This window comes from Carcharodon carcharias, chromosome 9 (genome assembly GCF_017639515.1).
Source record: "Carcharodon carcharias isolate sCarCar2 chromosome 9, sCarCar2.pri, whole genome shotgun sequence".
NCBI lineage: Eukaryota > Metazoa > Chordata > Chondrichthyes > Lamniformes > Lamnidae > Carcharodon > Carcharodon carcharias.
Genome location: NC_054475.1, coordinates 8,324,305 through 8,342,020, shown reverse-complemented (window position 1 = coordinate 8,342,020; position 17,716 = coordinate 8,324,305). Strand labels below are relative to the sequence as shown.

The following is a 17,716-nucleotide window of genomic DNA, read 5'->3' as shown; positions in this document are numbered from 1 at the left end:
GTGGCGTGGTGGTATTGTCGCTGGACTAATATTCCCAGGATGGTGCTCTGGGGACCAAAGTTTTAATCCCACCATGGCAGTTTCAATAAAAATCTGGAATTAAGAGTCTGATGGTGACCACGAAACTATTATTGATTGTTGTAAAAACCCATCTGGTTCACTAATGTCCTTTAGGGAAGGAAATCTGCCATCCTTACCTACATGTGACTCCAGACTCACAGCAATGTGGTTGACTCTTAAACACCCTCTGAGCAATTAGGGATGGGCAATGAATGCTGCCCTAGACAGTGATGTCCACATTCCATGAGTGAATACATAAAAAAGAATGGCTCCTCCTTTGGCTCAGTGCCAGTTTTTGTCCGGTTTAAATTCCTGTGGTGCACCTTGGGATGTTTTACAAAGGTGCACAATGTCCATGGAGATTGAGAATAACAACAGGCACAACGACACTGTGAATCCAATAGCTTGGCTGTCAAAAGAATAAACTTAAGAAACAAGACAGAATAATATTCAGAGCGTACAGTTACCCCTAGGTTTGTCAGGCTAGATTGACTGCAGGCTGATAGGATCTGATCTGATTAGCAGGAATTCTCCTATTGATTGTAACACACGTGATGACGCTGTATCATTGTGGGCTTTCAGCCTGATTTTATACTTTGGCTGCACAGCAACTGCCCTCATGCCCTATCCTTCTGAGCCATTCAATTGGTCTCCAGAGTGCGTGATTAGCTTTTGATTGGTCCATGTTTTTTTATTCTTGCACAGGATGCGCAAGGCTATGGGTCAAGTGCTGGTAAGTGCATAAGACCATAAAACTATAAGACGTAGGAGCAGAAATTAGGCCATTCGGCCCATCAAGTCTGCTCCGTCATTCAATCATGGCTGATAAGTTCCTCAACCCCGTTCTCCCACCTTCTCCCCATAACCTTTGATCCCCTTACCAATCAAGAACCTATCTATTTCGGTCTTAAATACACTCAATGACCTGGCCTCCACAGCCTTCTGTGGCAATGAATTGCATAGATTCACCACTCTCTGGCCAAAGAAGTAAATGGGATTAAGCAGGTAGATCAGGTGTTTCCCACATGTCGGTACAGACTCGATGAGCCGAAGGGCCTCTTCTGCACTGTGATTCTGTGATTCTGATTCTGTGAAGTGGTGTGTGACTTGGAGGAGAACTTGCAGGTAGTGATGTTCCCAGGTGTCTGCTGCGCTGGTAGACTACTGGACTCACTTTAACCTATCTATATCCCTTCGGAGGCTCCTTGTGTCTTCTTCACAACTTACCTTCCAACCTATCTTTGTATCATCAGCAAATTTAGCAACCATACATTCAGCCCTTTCATCCAAGTCATTGATATAAATTGTAAATAGTTGAGGCCCCAGCACTGTAAGCTGTGAAGAAGGCATAAGGAGTCTCCAAAGGGACACAGCTAGGTTAAGTGAGTAGACAAAAAATTGGCAAATGGAGTATAAGGTGGGAAAATGTGAACTTGTCCTCTTTGACAGGAAGAATAGAAAAGTAGCATGTTATGTAAATGGGGAGAGATTGCAGAACTCTGAGGTACAGGGGCCCCAGCATTGATCCCTGTGGCACTCTACCTATTATACCTTTTCTTACTGAAAATGAGCCATTTATCACTACTTTCTGTTTCCTGTTAGCTAACCAACCCTCTATCCAGACTACTATGTTGCCCCCTACACCATGAGCTCTTATTTTGTGTAGTAACCTTTGATGTGGCACCTTGTCAAATGCCTTCTGGAAATCTAAGTACAGCACATCCACAGGTTCCCCTTTATCCACCTTGCTTGTTAATTCCTCAAGGAACTCCAATAAATTAGTCAAATATGATTTCCCTTTCACAAAACCATGTTGATATTGTCTAATTGCATTGAGATTTTCTAAGTGCCCCTCTAATACTTCTTAATAATAGATTCCAGCATTTTCTCTATGACAGATGTTAAGCTAATTGCCCTGTAGTTTCCTGCTTTCTGTTTCTTTCCTTTTCTTGAAAATAACAAATAACATTTGTTATTTTCCAATCAGATGAAACTTTCCAGAACGTAGGGAATTTTGGAAAATTAAAAACAATGTATCTAATATCTCAGCAGCTCTTCTTTGAAGACTCTGGAATGAAGTCCACCAGGACCTGGGGAGTTGTCAGCTTTTAATTCTAATAATTTTCTCTTTATTCTTTCCCCAGTGGTTTTACGTTGCCCACTTTAGTTATTCTTTTCCTTTTTAAATATCTGTAGAAATCCTGACTGTTTTATTTTTTTAGCTAGCTTACTCTCATACTCTAATTTTTCCGTCCTTATTACCTTTTAGTCATTCTTTACTGCTCTTTATATTCTGTCCAATCTTCTGACCTACCATTCATCTTTGCAGAATTATATGCTTTTTCTTTCAATTTGATACCATCTTTAACTTACTTAGTTAACCACTAGAGTCATCCTTTCTCACTAGAATATATTTTTCTGGGTATTCTGAAATATCTCCTAATGTCTGCCACTGCATCTGTACTGACCTATCCCTTAACCTAATTTCCCAGTTCACTTTAGCCAGCTCTTTCTTCATACCCTCATAGTTGCCCTTATTTCAGTTTAAAATACTAATCTTAGATCCACTCTTCTCTCCCTCAAACTGAATGTAAAATTCAATCACATTATAATCACTGCTACCTAGGGGAGCCTTCGCTATGAGGTCATTAATTACTCCTGTCTCATTGCACATCACCAAATTTAGCATAGCTTGCTCTCTGGTTGGTGCTAGAACATGCTGCTCTAAGAAACTGTCCTGAAAACACTCTACAAACTCATTATCCAGACTACTTTTGCCAATCTGATGCATCCAATCTACACGTAGATTGAAATCACCCATGATTATCATTATCACTGTACCTGTTTCACAGGTCCTGATTACTTCTTCCTATATATCCCATCCTACAGTGTAGTTATTGTTAGTGGGCCTATAAACCACTCCCACAAGTGACATCTTATTTTTATGATTTCTCATCTCTACTTAAAGTCATTCTATATCTTGATCTCCAAAACTAGGGCATCTCTCTCTATTATACCAATGTCATCCTTATTTAACAGAGCTACCCCTCCATCTTTTCCTAACTTCCTGTCCTTCCTAAATGTCATGCACCCTGCTCCTGCTCTATGTGGGAAGCTGGGCACATTTCCAGTGCCCGGGGCCTGCATGTGTGTGGGAAGTGTCTCCAGCTGCAGCTCCTAGAAGCCCGGGTTTCGGAGCTGGAGCAGCAGCTGGGGACACTACGGAGCATCCACGAGGTGAAGAGTATCGTGGATAGCACATATAGAGAGGTGATCACACTGCAGGCTAAGAGTCCACAGGCAGGAAGGGAATGGGTGACCACCAGGCACAGCAAGAGGACTAGGCAGGTAGTGTAGGAATCCCCTGTGGCTACTCCCCTGCAAACAGATAAACCGCTTTGGATACTGTTGAGGGGAATGGCCTCTCAGGGGAAAGCAGCAACAGCCAAATTCATTGCACTGTGGTTAGCTCTGCTGCACAGGGGAGGAGTTAAAAGTGTGGGAATGCAATAGTTATAGGGGATTCAATTATAAGGGGAATAGATAAGCGTTTCTGTGGTCACAAACGAGACTCCAGGATGGTATGTTGCCTCCCTGGTACTAGGATCAGGATGGCTCAGAGCGGCTAGAGGACATTCTGAAGGGGGAGGGTGAACAGCCAGTGGTCGTGTTACACATTGGTACAAACGACTTGGGTAAAAAAAGGGATGAGGTCCTAAAAGCAGAATATAAGGAGTTAGGAGGTAAGTTGAAAAGTAGGTCCTCAAAGGTAGTGATCTCAGGATTACTACCAGTGCCACATGCCAGTCAGAGTAGAAATAGCAGGATGTATCAGATAAATACGTGGCTGAAGAGATGGTGTGAAGGGGAGGGTTTCAGATTCCTGGGACATCGGGACCGGTTCTGGGGGAGGTGGGATCAGTACTAACTGGACGGGTTACACCTGGGCAGGACCGGGACTGATGTCCTGGGGGGAATATTTGCTAGAGTGGTTGGGGAGGGTTTAAACTAAAATGGCAGGGGGATGGGAACCTATGCAAGAAGTCAGAGGAAGGGGAATCAAAGACAAGAACAAAAGACAGAAAGCAGAATAAGAAAAGTGATAGTCAGAGAAATCGAGGGCAAGAATCAAACAGGACCTCATGAAAAATAGTGGGAACGGTACAATTAATGTTAAAAAGACAAGCCTTAAGGCTTTGTGCCTTAATGAAAGGAGCATTCGCAATAAAGTGGATGAATTAACCGTGAAAAGGGGTGTAAACAGGTATGATATAGCCAGGATTATGGAGACAAGGCTGCAGGGTGACCAGGGATGGGAACTGAACATCCAGGGGTATTCAGCATTTAGGAAGGACAGACAAAAAGGAAAAGGTGGTGGAGTTGCTTTGCTGGTTAAAGAGGAAATTAACGCAATAGCGAGAAAGATATTAGCTCTGATGAAGTGGAATCTGTATGGGTAGAGTTGAGAAACACTAAGGGGCAAAAAACATTAGTGGGGGTTGTATTTAGACCCCAAACTGTAGTGTTGATGTTAGGAATGTCATTAAACAGGAAATTAGAGACGCATGTAATAAAGGAACATCTGTTATTATGGGTGACATCTGCACATAGATTGGTCAAATCAAATTAGTAACAATACCATAGAGGAGGAATTCCTGGAGTGTATACAGGATGGTTTTCTGGACCAATACGTTGAGGAACTAGCTAGGGAACAGGCCATCTCAGACTGGGTATTGTGTAATGAGAAAGGAATAATTGGCAATCAGTTGTGCGAGGCCTCTTGGGGATGAGCGACCATAATATGATAGAATTCTTCATCAAGATGGAGAGTGACATAGTTGATTCTGAGACTAGGATCCTGAATCTTAACAAAGGAAACTACGATGGTAGGAGGCGCGAGTTGGCTATGATGGGTTGGGAAACGTTACTTAAAGGGATGACGGTGGATAGGCAATGGCAAACATTCAAAGAGTGCGTGGGTGAACTGCAACAATTGTATAGTCCTGTCTGGCGCTAAAGTAAAACAGGAAAGGTGGCCAAACCATGACTTACAAGGGAAATTAGAGTTAGATCCAAGGAAGAGGCATACAAATTGGCCAGAAAAAACAACAGACCCGAGGATTGGGAACAGTTTAGAATTCAGAAAAGGAGGACCAAGGGATTGATTAAGAAGGGGAAAATAGAGTACGAGAGTAAGCTTGCAGGGAACATAGAAACTGACTGTAAAAGTTTCCATAGGTATGTGAAGAGAAAAAGATTGGTGAAGACAAATATAGTCCCCTTACAGTCAGAAACAGGGGAATTTATAATGGGGAACAAAGAAATGGCTGACCAACCAAATACAAACTTTGGTTCTGTCTTCACAAAAGAGGACACTAATAACTTACCAGAAATGTTGGGGAACACAGGGTTTAGCGAGAGGGAGGAACTGAAAGAAATCAGTATTAGTAGGGGAATGGTGTTGGGGAAATTGATGGGATTGAAGGCCGATAAATCCCCAGGGCCTGATAATCTACATCCCAGAGTACTTGAGGAAGTGGCCCTAGAAATAGTGGATGCGTTGGTGGTCATCTTCAGAGATTCTATAGGCTCTGGAACAGTACTTACAGATTGGAGGTTAGCTAATGTAGCCCCACTATTTAAAAAGGGAGGTAGAGAGAAAACAGGGAATTATAAACCAGTCAGCCTGATGTCAGTAGTGGGAAAAATTCTAGAGTCCATTATAAAAGATTTAATAGCTGAGCATGTGGAAAACAATGGCAGAATTGGACAGAGTCAGCATGGATTTATGAAAGGGAAATCATGCATGACAAATCTATTGGAATTTTTTGAGGATGTAACTAGTAGAGTTGATGAGGGGGTGCCAGTGGATGTGATTTATTTGGACTTTCAGAAGGCTTTGGACAAAGTCCCACATAAGAGATTGGCGTGTAAAATTAAAGCGTATGGGATTGGGGTAGTGTACTGAGATGGATAGAAAACTGGTTGGCAGACAGGAAACAAAGAGTAGGAATAAACGGGTCTTTTTCCGAATGGCAGGCAGTGACTAGTGGGGTATCGCAGGGATCGGTGCTGGGACCCCAGCTTTTCACAATATATTTTAATGATTTAGATGAAGGAACTAAATGTAATATCTCCAACTTTGCAGATGACACAAAGCTGGGTGGGAGGGTGAGCTGTGAGGAGGATGAAGAGATGCTTCAGTGTGATTTGGACAAGCTGAGTGAGTGGGCAAATGCATGGCAGATGCAGTATAATGTGGATAAATGTGAGGTTATCCACTTTGGTAGCAAAAACAGGAAGGCAGCTTATATCTGAATGGCTATAAATTGAGAGAGGGTAATGTGCAATGAGAGCTGGGTGCCCTTGTACACCAGTCGCTGAAGGTACCAATGCAGGTGCAGCAGGCGGTAAAGAAGGCAAATGGTATGTTGGCCTTCTTGCCAGAGGATTCGAGTACAGGAACAGGGAAGCCTTGCTGCAATTGTACAGGGCCTTGGTGAGACCACACCTGGAATGTTGTGTGCAGTTTTGGTCTCCTTATCTGAGGAAGGATGTTCTTGCTATGGAGGGAGAGCAGTAAAGGTTTACCTGACTGATTCCTGGGATGGCGGGACTGACATATGAGGAGAGATTGAGTCGGTTATTATTATGTTCACTGGAGTCCATAAGAATGAGGGGGGATCTCATAGAAACCTATAAAATTCTAACAAGACTGGACAGGGTAGATGCAAGAAGGATGTTCCCTATGGTGGGGGAGTCCAGAACCAGTGGTCACAGTCTGAGGATACGGGGTAGACCATTTAGGACTGAGATGAGGAGAAATTTCTTCACCCAGAGAGTGGTGAGCCTGTGGAATTTGCTACCACAGAAAGTAGTTGAGACCAAAACATGGTATGTTTTCAAGAAGGAGTTAGATATAGCTCTTGGGGTGAAAGGGATCAAAGGCTATGGGGAGAAAGCAGGAGCAGGTTATTGAGTTGGATGATCAGCTATGATCATAATGAATGGCGGAGCAGGCTCGAAGGGCCGAATGGCCTCCTCCTGCTCCTAGTTTCTATGTTTCTATGTAGCCTTGAATATTCATGTCCCAGTCTTTGTCAGCTTGCAGCCATGTCTCTGTAATGGCTATCAGATCATGCATATTCATTTCTATTTGCCCTGTCAATTCATCTGTTTGGTTACGAATGCTACGTGCATTCAGATACAAAGCCTTCAGTTCTGTTCTTTTTTTAACCTCTAGTCTTATCTGCTGGTACACTCTTAGGCTGGGATTTTTTGGTCCTGTTATGGCAGGGCCTGCCGTGGGAGATTCGGGAGCCCAGCCAAAGGATCCATTGGCATTTGGCGGGACCGGATGATTTTGGTGGGCCAGAAAACCCCGCCCTTAGGTTGGTGCATTCTGTCCTTTCCTGCTGATCATAATTTTGCTTATACCTACCTTGGTCTCCTTCCTTGGTCTTCTCGATTCAATTTATCACACCTTCCCAAACTTGATCCCTTGCCCCCTTAAGCATATTCTTACAGGCGCTACGTAAGAACAAGTTGTTGTTGATAATGGGATGGATTGTACCTGGTCTGTGGAAGCACTGCAACTGATGGGCTGAATGGCCTGTGCTTGTTCATTGATAATTAGCAGAGGGTTATGCTATTGCTCTACAATCATTCTAAAACATTCGTGTCTCCAAAGGATCCCTCTCTACAAAATGTCATCCATTCGCCAATCACTGCGGCAATTGGGATTGAAACTGTCGGACGTCTTTCCGGAGGTGAATAAAGGTTTTCAGGCAGATGTGGGCAATGGAACAGCACCGACGATTCTCACCAACTACCTGGATGTAAGTGTGTGGTCCTCCTGTCCAAACTTCATTCCTAGGGCAGGGGTCTGTAACCTGTGGCCCACCGATCGGGTGGCTCCCTCCCTTAAACAATCAGACCCAATTTTTCTCACCATCAATTTTTAAAAAATAATTATTTAATTATGTCTCTAACTTAAAGAGCCAAGAATTGGAAACAGGAAAATAAGCAGAAATCCATATGGCGCCTCTGTCCTGTTTTTCACTATTGTTGGCAGTTGAGTAGCAGTGTTGCAGCTTTTAAGGTGTTGCCTTCCTGACTAAAGTTAATAAACAGCTCTCCTTGTTAGAATGGCCTCCGGCTCCCATTCTATGTCGTTAGCGGTAAAAAACGAACGCTCGGCGTTCGACACACTGAGACCAGTCATCGGAAATGGGGTCGAGTGGATCAACACACCCCAACTGCGGCACTGAGAACGACTACAAAGGGTGCTGCTTTCCAGGGAATGAGGAATCGAGGTGTTTGGCTCACGGCAGAGTCACCGTCTCTCTGGGGGGTCTCTTATAATTTTCTGTCCGTAGCTATTTTTCATGTATTTACCCTTTTAAATGTATTGTTGCTTTAAGAGCAGGCACTGTGTTTTTTTTTTTAACCGCCTGCGCAGCCGTCGGCTTTTCTCTGCTGAGTTTCGCACTCTTTGCGCGATTGTGTTTGTACAGGGCTTTTTAAAACCAACATTGAACTACAGTACTGCTTCCTGCTCTAATTGCTGCCTATTTTATAACATAAGTACAGATGCTTTTCCCAATGCTTTGCCCATCCCATCTTGTGGACTCACACTCAGGGATCTTGCTATTTTTCAGAGGGCTATGGAAAACCTGTTTCAAGGTTTACCCCGTGTTTACCTGGACGACGTTCTGGCCACTGGACTAACCGATGACGAGCACTTAGGAAATCTGGATGAGGTGCTCAAATGACTCGCCCAAGCCTAGGGTGGGGGGGGGGTGGGGGGTGGTGGGGGGGTTATGCTTAAAGAAGGAAAAGTACTAATTTGAAGCCAGAGAGATAATTTACTTGGTCCACAAGGTTGATGCGCAGGGCCTGCACCCTGTGGAAGAGGAAGTCCAGGCAATTCATGAGGCCCCTTCCCCAAGAAGTACCACTGAGCTTAAGGCCTTCTTAGGCCCGTTAAGCTACTATGGCCGATTCCTCCTGAATCTTTCGCCCGTCCTGGCCCCATCGTACGGCCTGCTTAAGAAGAACCAAAAACGGAGTTGGCAGGACGCCTTCCTGAAAGCCGAGTGTCTGTTGAGATCGTCGGCCCTGTTGGTCCACTTTGACTTCAGAAAGGAATTAATTTTACCATGCGACCCACCCCATTATGAGGTAGGGGCTGTTCTTTCGCAAAGGATGGTGGGTGGATCAGAGAGACCCATCGGTTGTACATCTCGCACGCTCGGTGTCACAGAGCAGCGGCGTTCCCACATTGAAAAAGAGGGATTGTCTATTGTGTTCGGCGCCCGTAAATTTCACCAATATGTCCACCGTCACCATTTCCATATCGTCCCTGATCATAAGCCCCTGCTGGGGTTATTTGGGGAAGACAAGTCAATAACCCCCATCGCATTGGCTCACGTACAGAGATGGGCGCTCATATTAGCGGCCTATAGATACACTTCTGTTCATCGACCAGGTACTCAAATCGCACGTGCCAACGCGCCAAGCCACATTTCCCTGCCAGCCAACAACCGGGAACCCCCAATTCCCAGGAATTCATTTTAGCGCTGAATTTCCTGGACGCCTCCTCTGTTCAAACCAGGCAAATTTGGGAGTGGACAAGCCGGGACACCCACTACTGTCAAACGTCCGTGAGAAGGTCTTGTACGGTATGGTCTGGTGGATCTGACTCTGGGGATGTGAAACTCTATGATGATCGCGAGTATGAGCTATTCTGTCAGGACAGCCTATTGCTACGGGGAGCGAGGGTCGTCGTGCCCCCGAGGTGGGCAAAGGCTGTTATTAGCAGAGCTATATAGTGCCCACCCAGGCATTAGCAGCATGAAGATGATCGCTTGCAGCTATGTGTGGTGGCCAGGTGTGGACTTGGACATTGAAACACTGGTCAAGAGCCGTCCCCAATGCCCACAGGTGCAAAAGCAACCTCCCCCCACAACCCCCCCAACTCCATTGCGCCCGTGGGTATGGCCGGTTCAGCCATGGGCGCATCTCCACATTGATTACGTGGGACTCTTCTTGGGTACAATGTTCCTTTTGCTGATTGACTCCCACTATGAAGTCTGGTCACCCACATCGGCTGCTACTATAGATCGGTTGCGACAGAGTTTTGCCACATACGTGGTTAGCCGGAGGTCCTTGTTTCTGACAATGGGACAGCATTTACCAGTGCGGAGTTCAACAAACTCATAACCCTGAGCGACATTACCCAGATCAGAACCTCCCCCACCACCCAGCGTCCAGTGGCATGGCTGAGCGAGCAGTCCAAACGTTTAAAGCTGGGATGAAAAAGGTGGAAGGGGACTCCATCAGTGCAAGATTGTCCTGGTTCTTACTCGCGTACCGGCCCTCTCCGCACGCAATGACCGGTATTGCCCTGGCAGGAGTCCTCGTGAAGAGATGTCTTCACACCCGCCTGACCCTGATCCGGCTGAATTTAGAGGGAAGGGTGGAGAAAAGCCAAGAGGTGCAGAACACCAGTCACGGTGGTCATGGGCGCCAAAGGAAATGTGGTCCTCGGAAAGACCTTTGGCGACGGGCTAAGTTGGTTGTTAGGTGAGGTCAGCGCCGTAACTGGACCCCTCTCCTATAGTATGTTGGTAAATGGCCAAGTAATTCGATGACACATGAATCATCTCCACCAAAGAACGCTAAGCCCGCAGGTAGAGGGAAGGTCACATGACTTGGAAGTGTTAGTGGGGCCTGTGGAGCCTGAGGGAGTTGGAGAGTCCAGCCTGCCAGTGCCCACAGAGGGACCTAGTGGGCAGCTGGCCCCTGAAAAGGAGGTGTCGGAGACACCAGCCGAGGCTGTTGGGCTACGACGTTCAACCTGTCAAAAAAGGCCACCCAAGGGACTTGACCTGTAAATAGTTATTGTGCAAATAGTTAATGTGTTTTAAGTTTGTTAGCTGCACTTTTAAGTAAAGGAGGAGGGATGTAGTAGAGTGAGGTACCCTGTCTCTTTAAGAGAATGCAAGTGTACTGATCATGTGACAACACTGACAAATCACTGTACAGAGGGGGCAAATGGGAACTGTAAGTCTAGTTTTGGAGGTTTCTGAGTGAGCACATATGATCTGGTGCTCTGGCCTCTGATTCAATAAACCATCACTGGTTATTCTTAAATCAGTCTCTCCCCATTATTGATTGCGAGCAGCAATTGCAGAGAACATAGGAAGGCGTGCAGTTAGAGTTTGGTTGGCCAACAAACTCATTTACCCACGATGTAAAACCAGGATTGGCATTGGCAATGGGATGGAGTGACCCAACCCACCTCCGGATCTGGAAGTCGTGCTTGGAGCTGGTTGACTGAGTGTGACATTGACTCTTTCTGATAACCCAGGCAGCACCTGGCTGTCTGTTACTACAATGTGAGTGGGTATCTTGTTTTCCTATTCATTCACAGGAGGTGAGGTCACTGGCAAAAGCCAGCATTTATTAACCATCCTTAATTGCCCTTGAGTGAGAAGGCGGTGAAGAGCCAGCTTCTTAACAACCAAGTGGCTTGCTGCACCATTTCAGAGGGCAGTTAAGCATCTACCCACATTGCTGTGGGTCTGGAGTCACATGTAGGCCAGACCAAGTAAGGATGACAGATTTCCTTCCCTGAAGGACATTAGTGAACGAGATAGATTTTCACAACAATCCACTAGTTTCATTGACATCATTGCTAATGCTAGTTTTTTTAATTCCAGATTGATTTGTTCACAGAATGTAAATTTCCCAGCTTCCATAGTATGTTTTGAGCTCGTGCTGTGAGCTCCAGGTCTCTGAATTACTAACCCTGTAACATAAACACTGTGCCCCACCCCCACCCCCACCCCCATATCTAGCACCCTTCCGTCTCAGTCAGAAGGTTGTGGGTTCATGCCCTACGCCAGAGACTTGGGCACATGACCTAGGCCGACACCCTAAGGATGGCTGGACGTGTCTTCTTTCAGCTAATTCTTTAAAGTGAGGATCTGTCTGTCCTCTCAGGTGAAGGCCAAAGGATTCTGTGGCACTAGTTCAAAGAAGAGCAAAGGAGTTTTCCCCGAAGCCCTGAGTCAATATTTATTCCTTGATCAACATCACAATAAAACAGATTGCTTGGACATTATAACATAACTTTTCCCTGCGGTGATGGCATTTCAAAAGTACTTCATTTGCTATAAATGGGCTTTGAGATGTCCTGAGTCTTTGTCATTGTTGTGTCGCCCTTTCCAGACCCAATACTTTGGGGAGATCAGTATCGGGACACCCCCACAGAACTTCAAAGTCATCTTCGACACAGGGTCAGCCAATCTCTGGATACCGTCAGCTAACTGTTCACCAATCTACACTGCTTGTTGTAAGTGTCCTCTCGGTTAATGTAAGGTAGCTGCAGATAAGCTCAACCTCGCAGTTCAGTGGGCATTCCTCAATAAGTGGGGTGACCATCTCACTACTTCCCCCCATAACTGGTCAGATTTGTTTGAACCTATCACTGCCCTTCTGGAGAGTCTCTGAATAGAACTCCTGACGTGCCTGTAAAACCTGACACAATCATCAATCTCCACCCTCCCCTCCCTCGACCCCTCCCCCTGCAAGACCCCTTGAAATGATCGTCAGGTCTGGAAGTGGCTGCAGATTCAGCCAGAGGCTGGGTGGAGATGAAATGCTCAAGGAACAACAATCAAGGAGAAAATGTGAGAAAAGTTCAAGATCTGGATCAAAAAAAATTTTTAAGATTAGAGAAAACAAGTGCAAAACATAAAACAGTGGAAAAGCAAAAGGAAAGAGGAGATATAAAATTAATGATATGGCAAGGAATAGAATTGAACAAGATAATAAAAAATTAAGTACATCATTCTTTTTAGGTTTAATACAGAAGTTGATTTGCCACTTGATGGCGCTATAGGTCAGGATTAAATTGCGATGTATCGATGAACATGGTTAAATTGCCTGAAGTTAAATGGTCATAGAGTTATACAGCACAGAAACAGGCCCTTCGGCCCATCATGTCCATGCCAACCATCAAGCACCTACCTATTCTAATCCAGCACTTAGCCCATAGCCCTGTATGCTATGGCATTTCAAGTGTCCTTAAATGTTGTGAGTGTTCCTGCCTCTACCAGGCAGTCTGATCCAGATTCCAACACCCTCTGGGTGAAAAAAAATCCCTCCTCAAATCCCTTCTAAACCTCCTGCCCCTTACCTTAAATCTATGGCCCCTGGTTTTTGACACCTCCGCCAAGGGGAAAAATTTCATCCTATCTGCTCTATCCATGCCCCTCATAATTTTGTATACCTCTATCAGGTCCACCCTCAGCCTTCTTTGCTCTAAGGAAAGCAACCCTAAGCCTATCTAGTCTCTCTTCATAGCTGAAATGCTCCAGCCCAGGCAACATCCTGGTGAATCTCCTCTGCCCCCTCTCCAGTGCAATCACATCCTTCCTATATTGTGGTGACCAGAACTGCACACAGTACTCCAGTTGTGGCCTAACTAGCGTTTTATGCAGTTCCAACATAACCTCCCTGCTCTTATATTCTATGCCTCGGTTAATAAAGGCTAGTATCCCATATGCCTTCTTAACCACCTTATCTACCTGTGTTGCTGCCTTCAGGGATCTATGGACATGTACACCAAGGTCCCTCTGATCCTCTGTACTTCCTAGGGTCCTACCATTCATTGTGTATTCCCTTGCTGTGTTAGTCCTCCCAAAATGCATCACCTCACACTTAGTTTATACCTTGTTTTGTCTCCTTGCAGTTTCCCATAACAGATATGACTCCTCCACCTCGAGGACATATGAAGCCAACGGACAAGGATTTGCCATTCAATATGGGTCTGGCAATGTGAAGGGAATCCTCAGTCAAGACATTGTAATGGTGAGAAATAGGTGATGAAATCCTGTTCATGCATCAGCACAAACATTATTTCTTGTGTATTGTTTCCAGGTCCCGTTCATTCAGCAGGTGCTTCTTAATGTACCCCTCCTTTATTAATTAACGACAAAGTGATGTGACAGGGGCCTATGCCTTTTAAGAAGCTCCTTTAATATGCAAATAAGAACATAAGAACTTCAGAAATAGGAGTTGGCCATTCAGCCCTTCAAGCCTGCTCCATCATTTACTAAGGTCCTGGCTGACCTGATTGTGGTCTTAACTCCACTTGCCTGCCAGACCTCCATAACCCTTGACTCCCTCACCGATCAAAAATCTGTCCAACTCAGCCTTGAATATATTCAAGGGCCCAGACTCCGCTGCTCTCTGTGGAAGGGAATTCCAAAGATTAATGACCCTCTGAGTGAGGGGATTCCTCCACACCCCTGTCTTAAACGGGGAGACCCCTTAATCTGAAACTTTCGATGCTCCCCCATGAGCAGAAATATCCTGCCAAGCATCTACCCTGACAAGCCCCCTCAGAATCTTGAATGTTTCATGTGTTTCCAATAATGGTGATTTGAATACTTTACGACACAAGTAATGAACTCACCCAGACTGCCATCCACCTCCTGTCACCCAATTGGCCCACCCTGTTTGTCCGGGACCATCCACACACACACACACACACACACCCACCCCCCCCCCACCCACCCCCCCGCCCCCCACCCCCCCCCCCCCCCTCCCCCCCCTACACTGGGGTACTGGAACTGGCTTTGATTGGTCCCAGTGAGTGCGATGTGATTTATAAAGCATGACCTTTTATTCCGGTAGGTGGCCAATATCCCAGTTATCCAGGTTTTTGCCGAGGCTACCTCCTTGCCAGCTTACCCTTTCATCTTTGCCAAGTTCGATGGGGTCCTGGGAATGGGGTTCCAGGCTATTTCCATTGACAACATCAAACCCGTGTTTGAGCGAATCCTGGATCAACATGTTCTCAGCAACGATGTCTTTTCTGTTTATTACAACAGGTGGGTACATCCGACATATAATCTATGTATGTATATATATATATATAGATAATATATAACCTATAGAGCAGGAGGTAAGTGAGAGAGACAGGGAGATTGAATAGACAGGGCAGGAGACCTGGGGCCATAAGACCATAAGACATAGGAGCAGAAATTAGGCCATTCGGCCCATCGAGTCTGCTCTGCCATTCAATCATGGCTGATAAGTTTCTCAACCCTATTCTCCCACCTTCTCCCCGTAACCTTTGATCCCCTTACCAATCAAGCCCTTCCAGCTCCTTCGAACTTCGAGAATCCACAGCAGGACTTGCAACCCCCAAACACCCCAAAGCGCTTCACAGCCAATGAAGTCATTTTTGGAGTATAGCCACTGTTGTAACGTAGGAAATGCAGCAGCCAATTTGCACACAGCAAGCTCCCACCGTCACAATGTGTTAAGCACCAGGTAATCTGTTTTTATGGTGTTGATTAAGCGATAGATGTTGACTAGGACAGTAGATGTACCCGCCCCCCCCCCCCCCCCCAAACTCTTTTTCAAAATAGTGCCATGGATCTTTAGGCCCAGTTGCATGAGAAAGACCGTGGGGCCTCAATTTGATGGCTCACCTGAAAGGTAACGCCTCTGAGGGTGCAGCACTCCCTCAGCTCTGCACTTCTGCGTCAGGTTGGAGTTTTGTGTCCCTGCTAGAGTGGTACTTGAACGCATAATCTTCCAACTCAGAGGCACGAGTGTCACCAGGCAACACCTCCAAGGAAGCGTGTTGCAAACTGGGTCAAGCTGGTAGCTGAGATTAGGGCGCCTGGGATATAAAAAGAGTAATTAATTAACAGGAACATGGCTTCAAGGGCAGAGGTTGGTTAGCTCAGTTGGTGCAGAATAGCATCAACAGCGTGGGTTTGAGCTCAAGCAGCTACTGGGGCCTGCCTCCTCATCTTGGTCCTGTTGCGAAATTGTGGCACGGGGCAGGGGGCGGGATTTTTAGGTTGGCGTGTGGGCACAATCGGTGGGCCTGGGAGCAGCCGGGGAATGGACCGCTGTCCACTATCGGCCCCCCTGACCGCTATTGGCTAGCCAGTGTGGACCGCACGCTGAAATGCTCAGCGCTGCTGGGGTGGGGGGAGGGGGGGGGGAGGTGGCAGGAGGAGGGTGGGTGCTGATGTAAGTGAGGGATGAACATCGGGACGCTCGCCTGATGTCATTTCACCGTCCGATTGGGTCAAGAGGGCATCTGCATGCCAACCTAAAAATTCTTTTTTTAAAATTCATTGGATGTGGGCATCACTGGCTAGGCCAACATTTATTGCCCATCCCTAATTGCCCTTGTTCAGGGAGTATTTAAGAGTCAACCACACATTGCTGTGGGTCTGGAGTCACATGTAGGCCAGATCAGGTAAGGACAGCAGATTTCCTTCCCTCAAGGACATTAGTGAACCAGGTGGGTTTTTACAACAATTGACAATGGTTTCGTGGTCAACATTAGACTTTTAATTCCAGATTTTTATTGAATTCAAATTTCACCATCTGCTGTGGTGGGATTTGAACCCAGGTCCCCAGAGAATTACTCAGAGTCTCTGAATACAAAACAAAAACAGAATTACCTGGAAAAACTCAGCAGGTCTGGCAGCACCGGCGGAGAAGAAAAGAGTTGACGTTTCGAGTCCTCATGACCCTTCGACAGAACTTGAGTTCGAGTCCAAGAAAGAGTTGAAATATAAGCTGGTTTAAGGTGTGTGTGTGGGGGGCGGAGAGATAGAGAGAGAGAGGGGTGGGGGGGGGTGTGGTTGTAGGGACAAACAAGCAGTGATAGAAGCAGATCATCAAATGATGTCAACGACAATAGTACAATAGAACACATGGGTGTTAAAGTTAAAGTTGATGATATTATCTAAACGAATGTGCTAATTAAGAATGGATGGTAAGGCACTCAAGGTATAGCTCTAGTGGGGGGTTTTTTTTATAATGGAAATAGGTGGGAAAAGGAAAATCTTTATAATTTATTGGAAAAAAAAAGGAAGGGGGAAACAGACAGGGGGTGGGGATGGGGGAGGGAGCTCATGACCTAAAGTTGTTGAATTCAATATTCAGTCCGGAAGGCTGTAAAGTGCCTAGTCGGAAGATGAGGTGTTGTTCCTCCAGTTTGCGTTGGGCTTCACTGGAACAATGCAGCAAGCCGAAGACAGACATGTGGGCAGGAGAGCAGGGTGGAGTGTTAAAATGGCAAGCGACAGGGAGGTTTGGGTTTTTTTTGTCTCTGAATACAAGTCCAGTGACAATATGCCACCACCAGCTCCGCTAAAAACTCTGCCTATAATGAAGCAACCCTTAGACAATGAGGAAGTCACTTAAAGAGACAGCTTCAAGGGGAGGTTAAATGATGGTGGCTTATTCAAAGGCATAGAATGTTAAACCTATCATAGTTTCTTGAGGTATCTGAGGTGATTAAAGTTGATTTGTGAAAGGAGAGCTCAGAGGTGTAAAATCACCAGTGGGGCAGTCATACAGGGAACCATAGCAACGAGCACGGATTAAAGAAGAACATTCCAGGTGAACAGCTACCTCATAATTTTAGTAAGTTCCATGAATAGTTTCCAACCCAACTCAGACTGAAAGGTTGAAATTTTCTATCTCTCTCTCTCTCTACTCTCTTTCTCTCTGTTTGCTGTAGGCTCCTGAATATGATCATTCCTCTTGTTGCACTTTGTAGACCCTACTGAGAGAAATTTAGATGCTGCATTTTCCTTCAAAAAAC

The 17,716-nt window shown here is 45.7% G+C and overlaps 1 protein-coding gene across 2 annotated transcripts in view; it reads left to right on the top strand.

The window, feature by feature from the left end:
- The window catches only part of LOC121282038 (ethanolamine kinase 1-like), a 155,024-nt gene that overhangs the window by 18,520 nt on the left and 118,788 nt on the right, over positions 1–17,716 (top strand). For both annotated transcript variants that reach the window (XM_041195397.1, XM_041195396.1), the window contains exons 2-5: positions 7,751–7,898; positions 12,298–12,421; positions 13,823–13,941; positions 14,770–14,966. In XM_041195397.1, the coding sequence (XP_041051331.1) occupies positions 7,751–7,898; positions 12,298–12,421; positions 13,823–13,941; positions 14,770–14,966 (588 nt within the window). The remainder of the gene's footprint in view (positions 1–7,750; positions 7,899–12,297; positions 12,422–13,822; positions 13,942–14,769; positions 14,967–17,716) is intronic.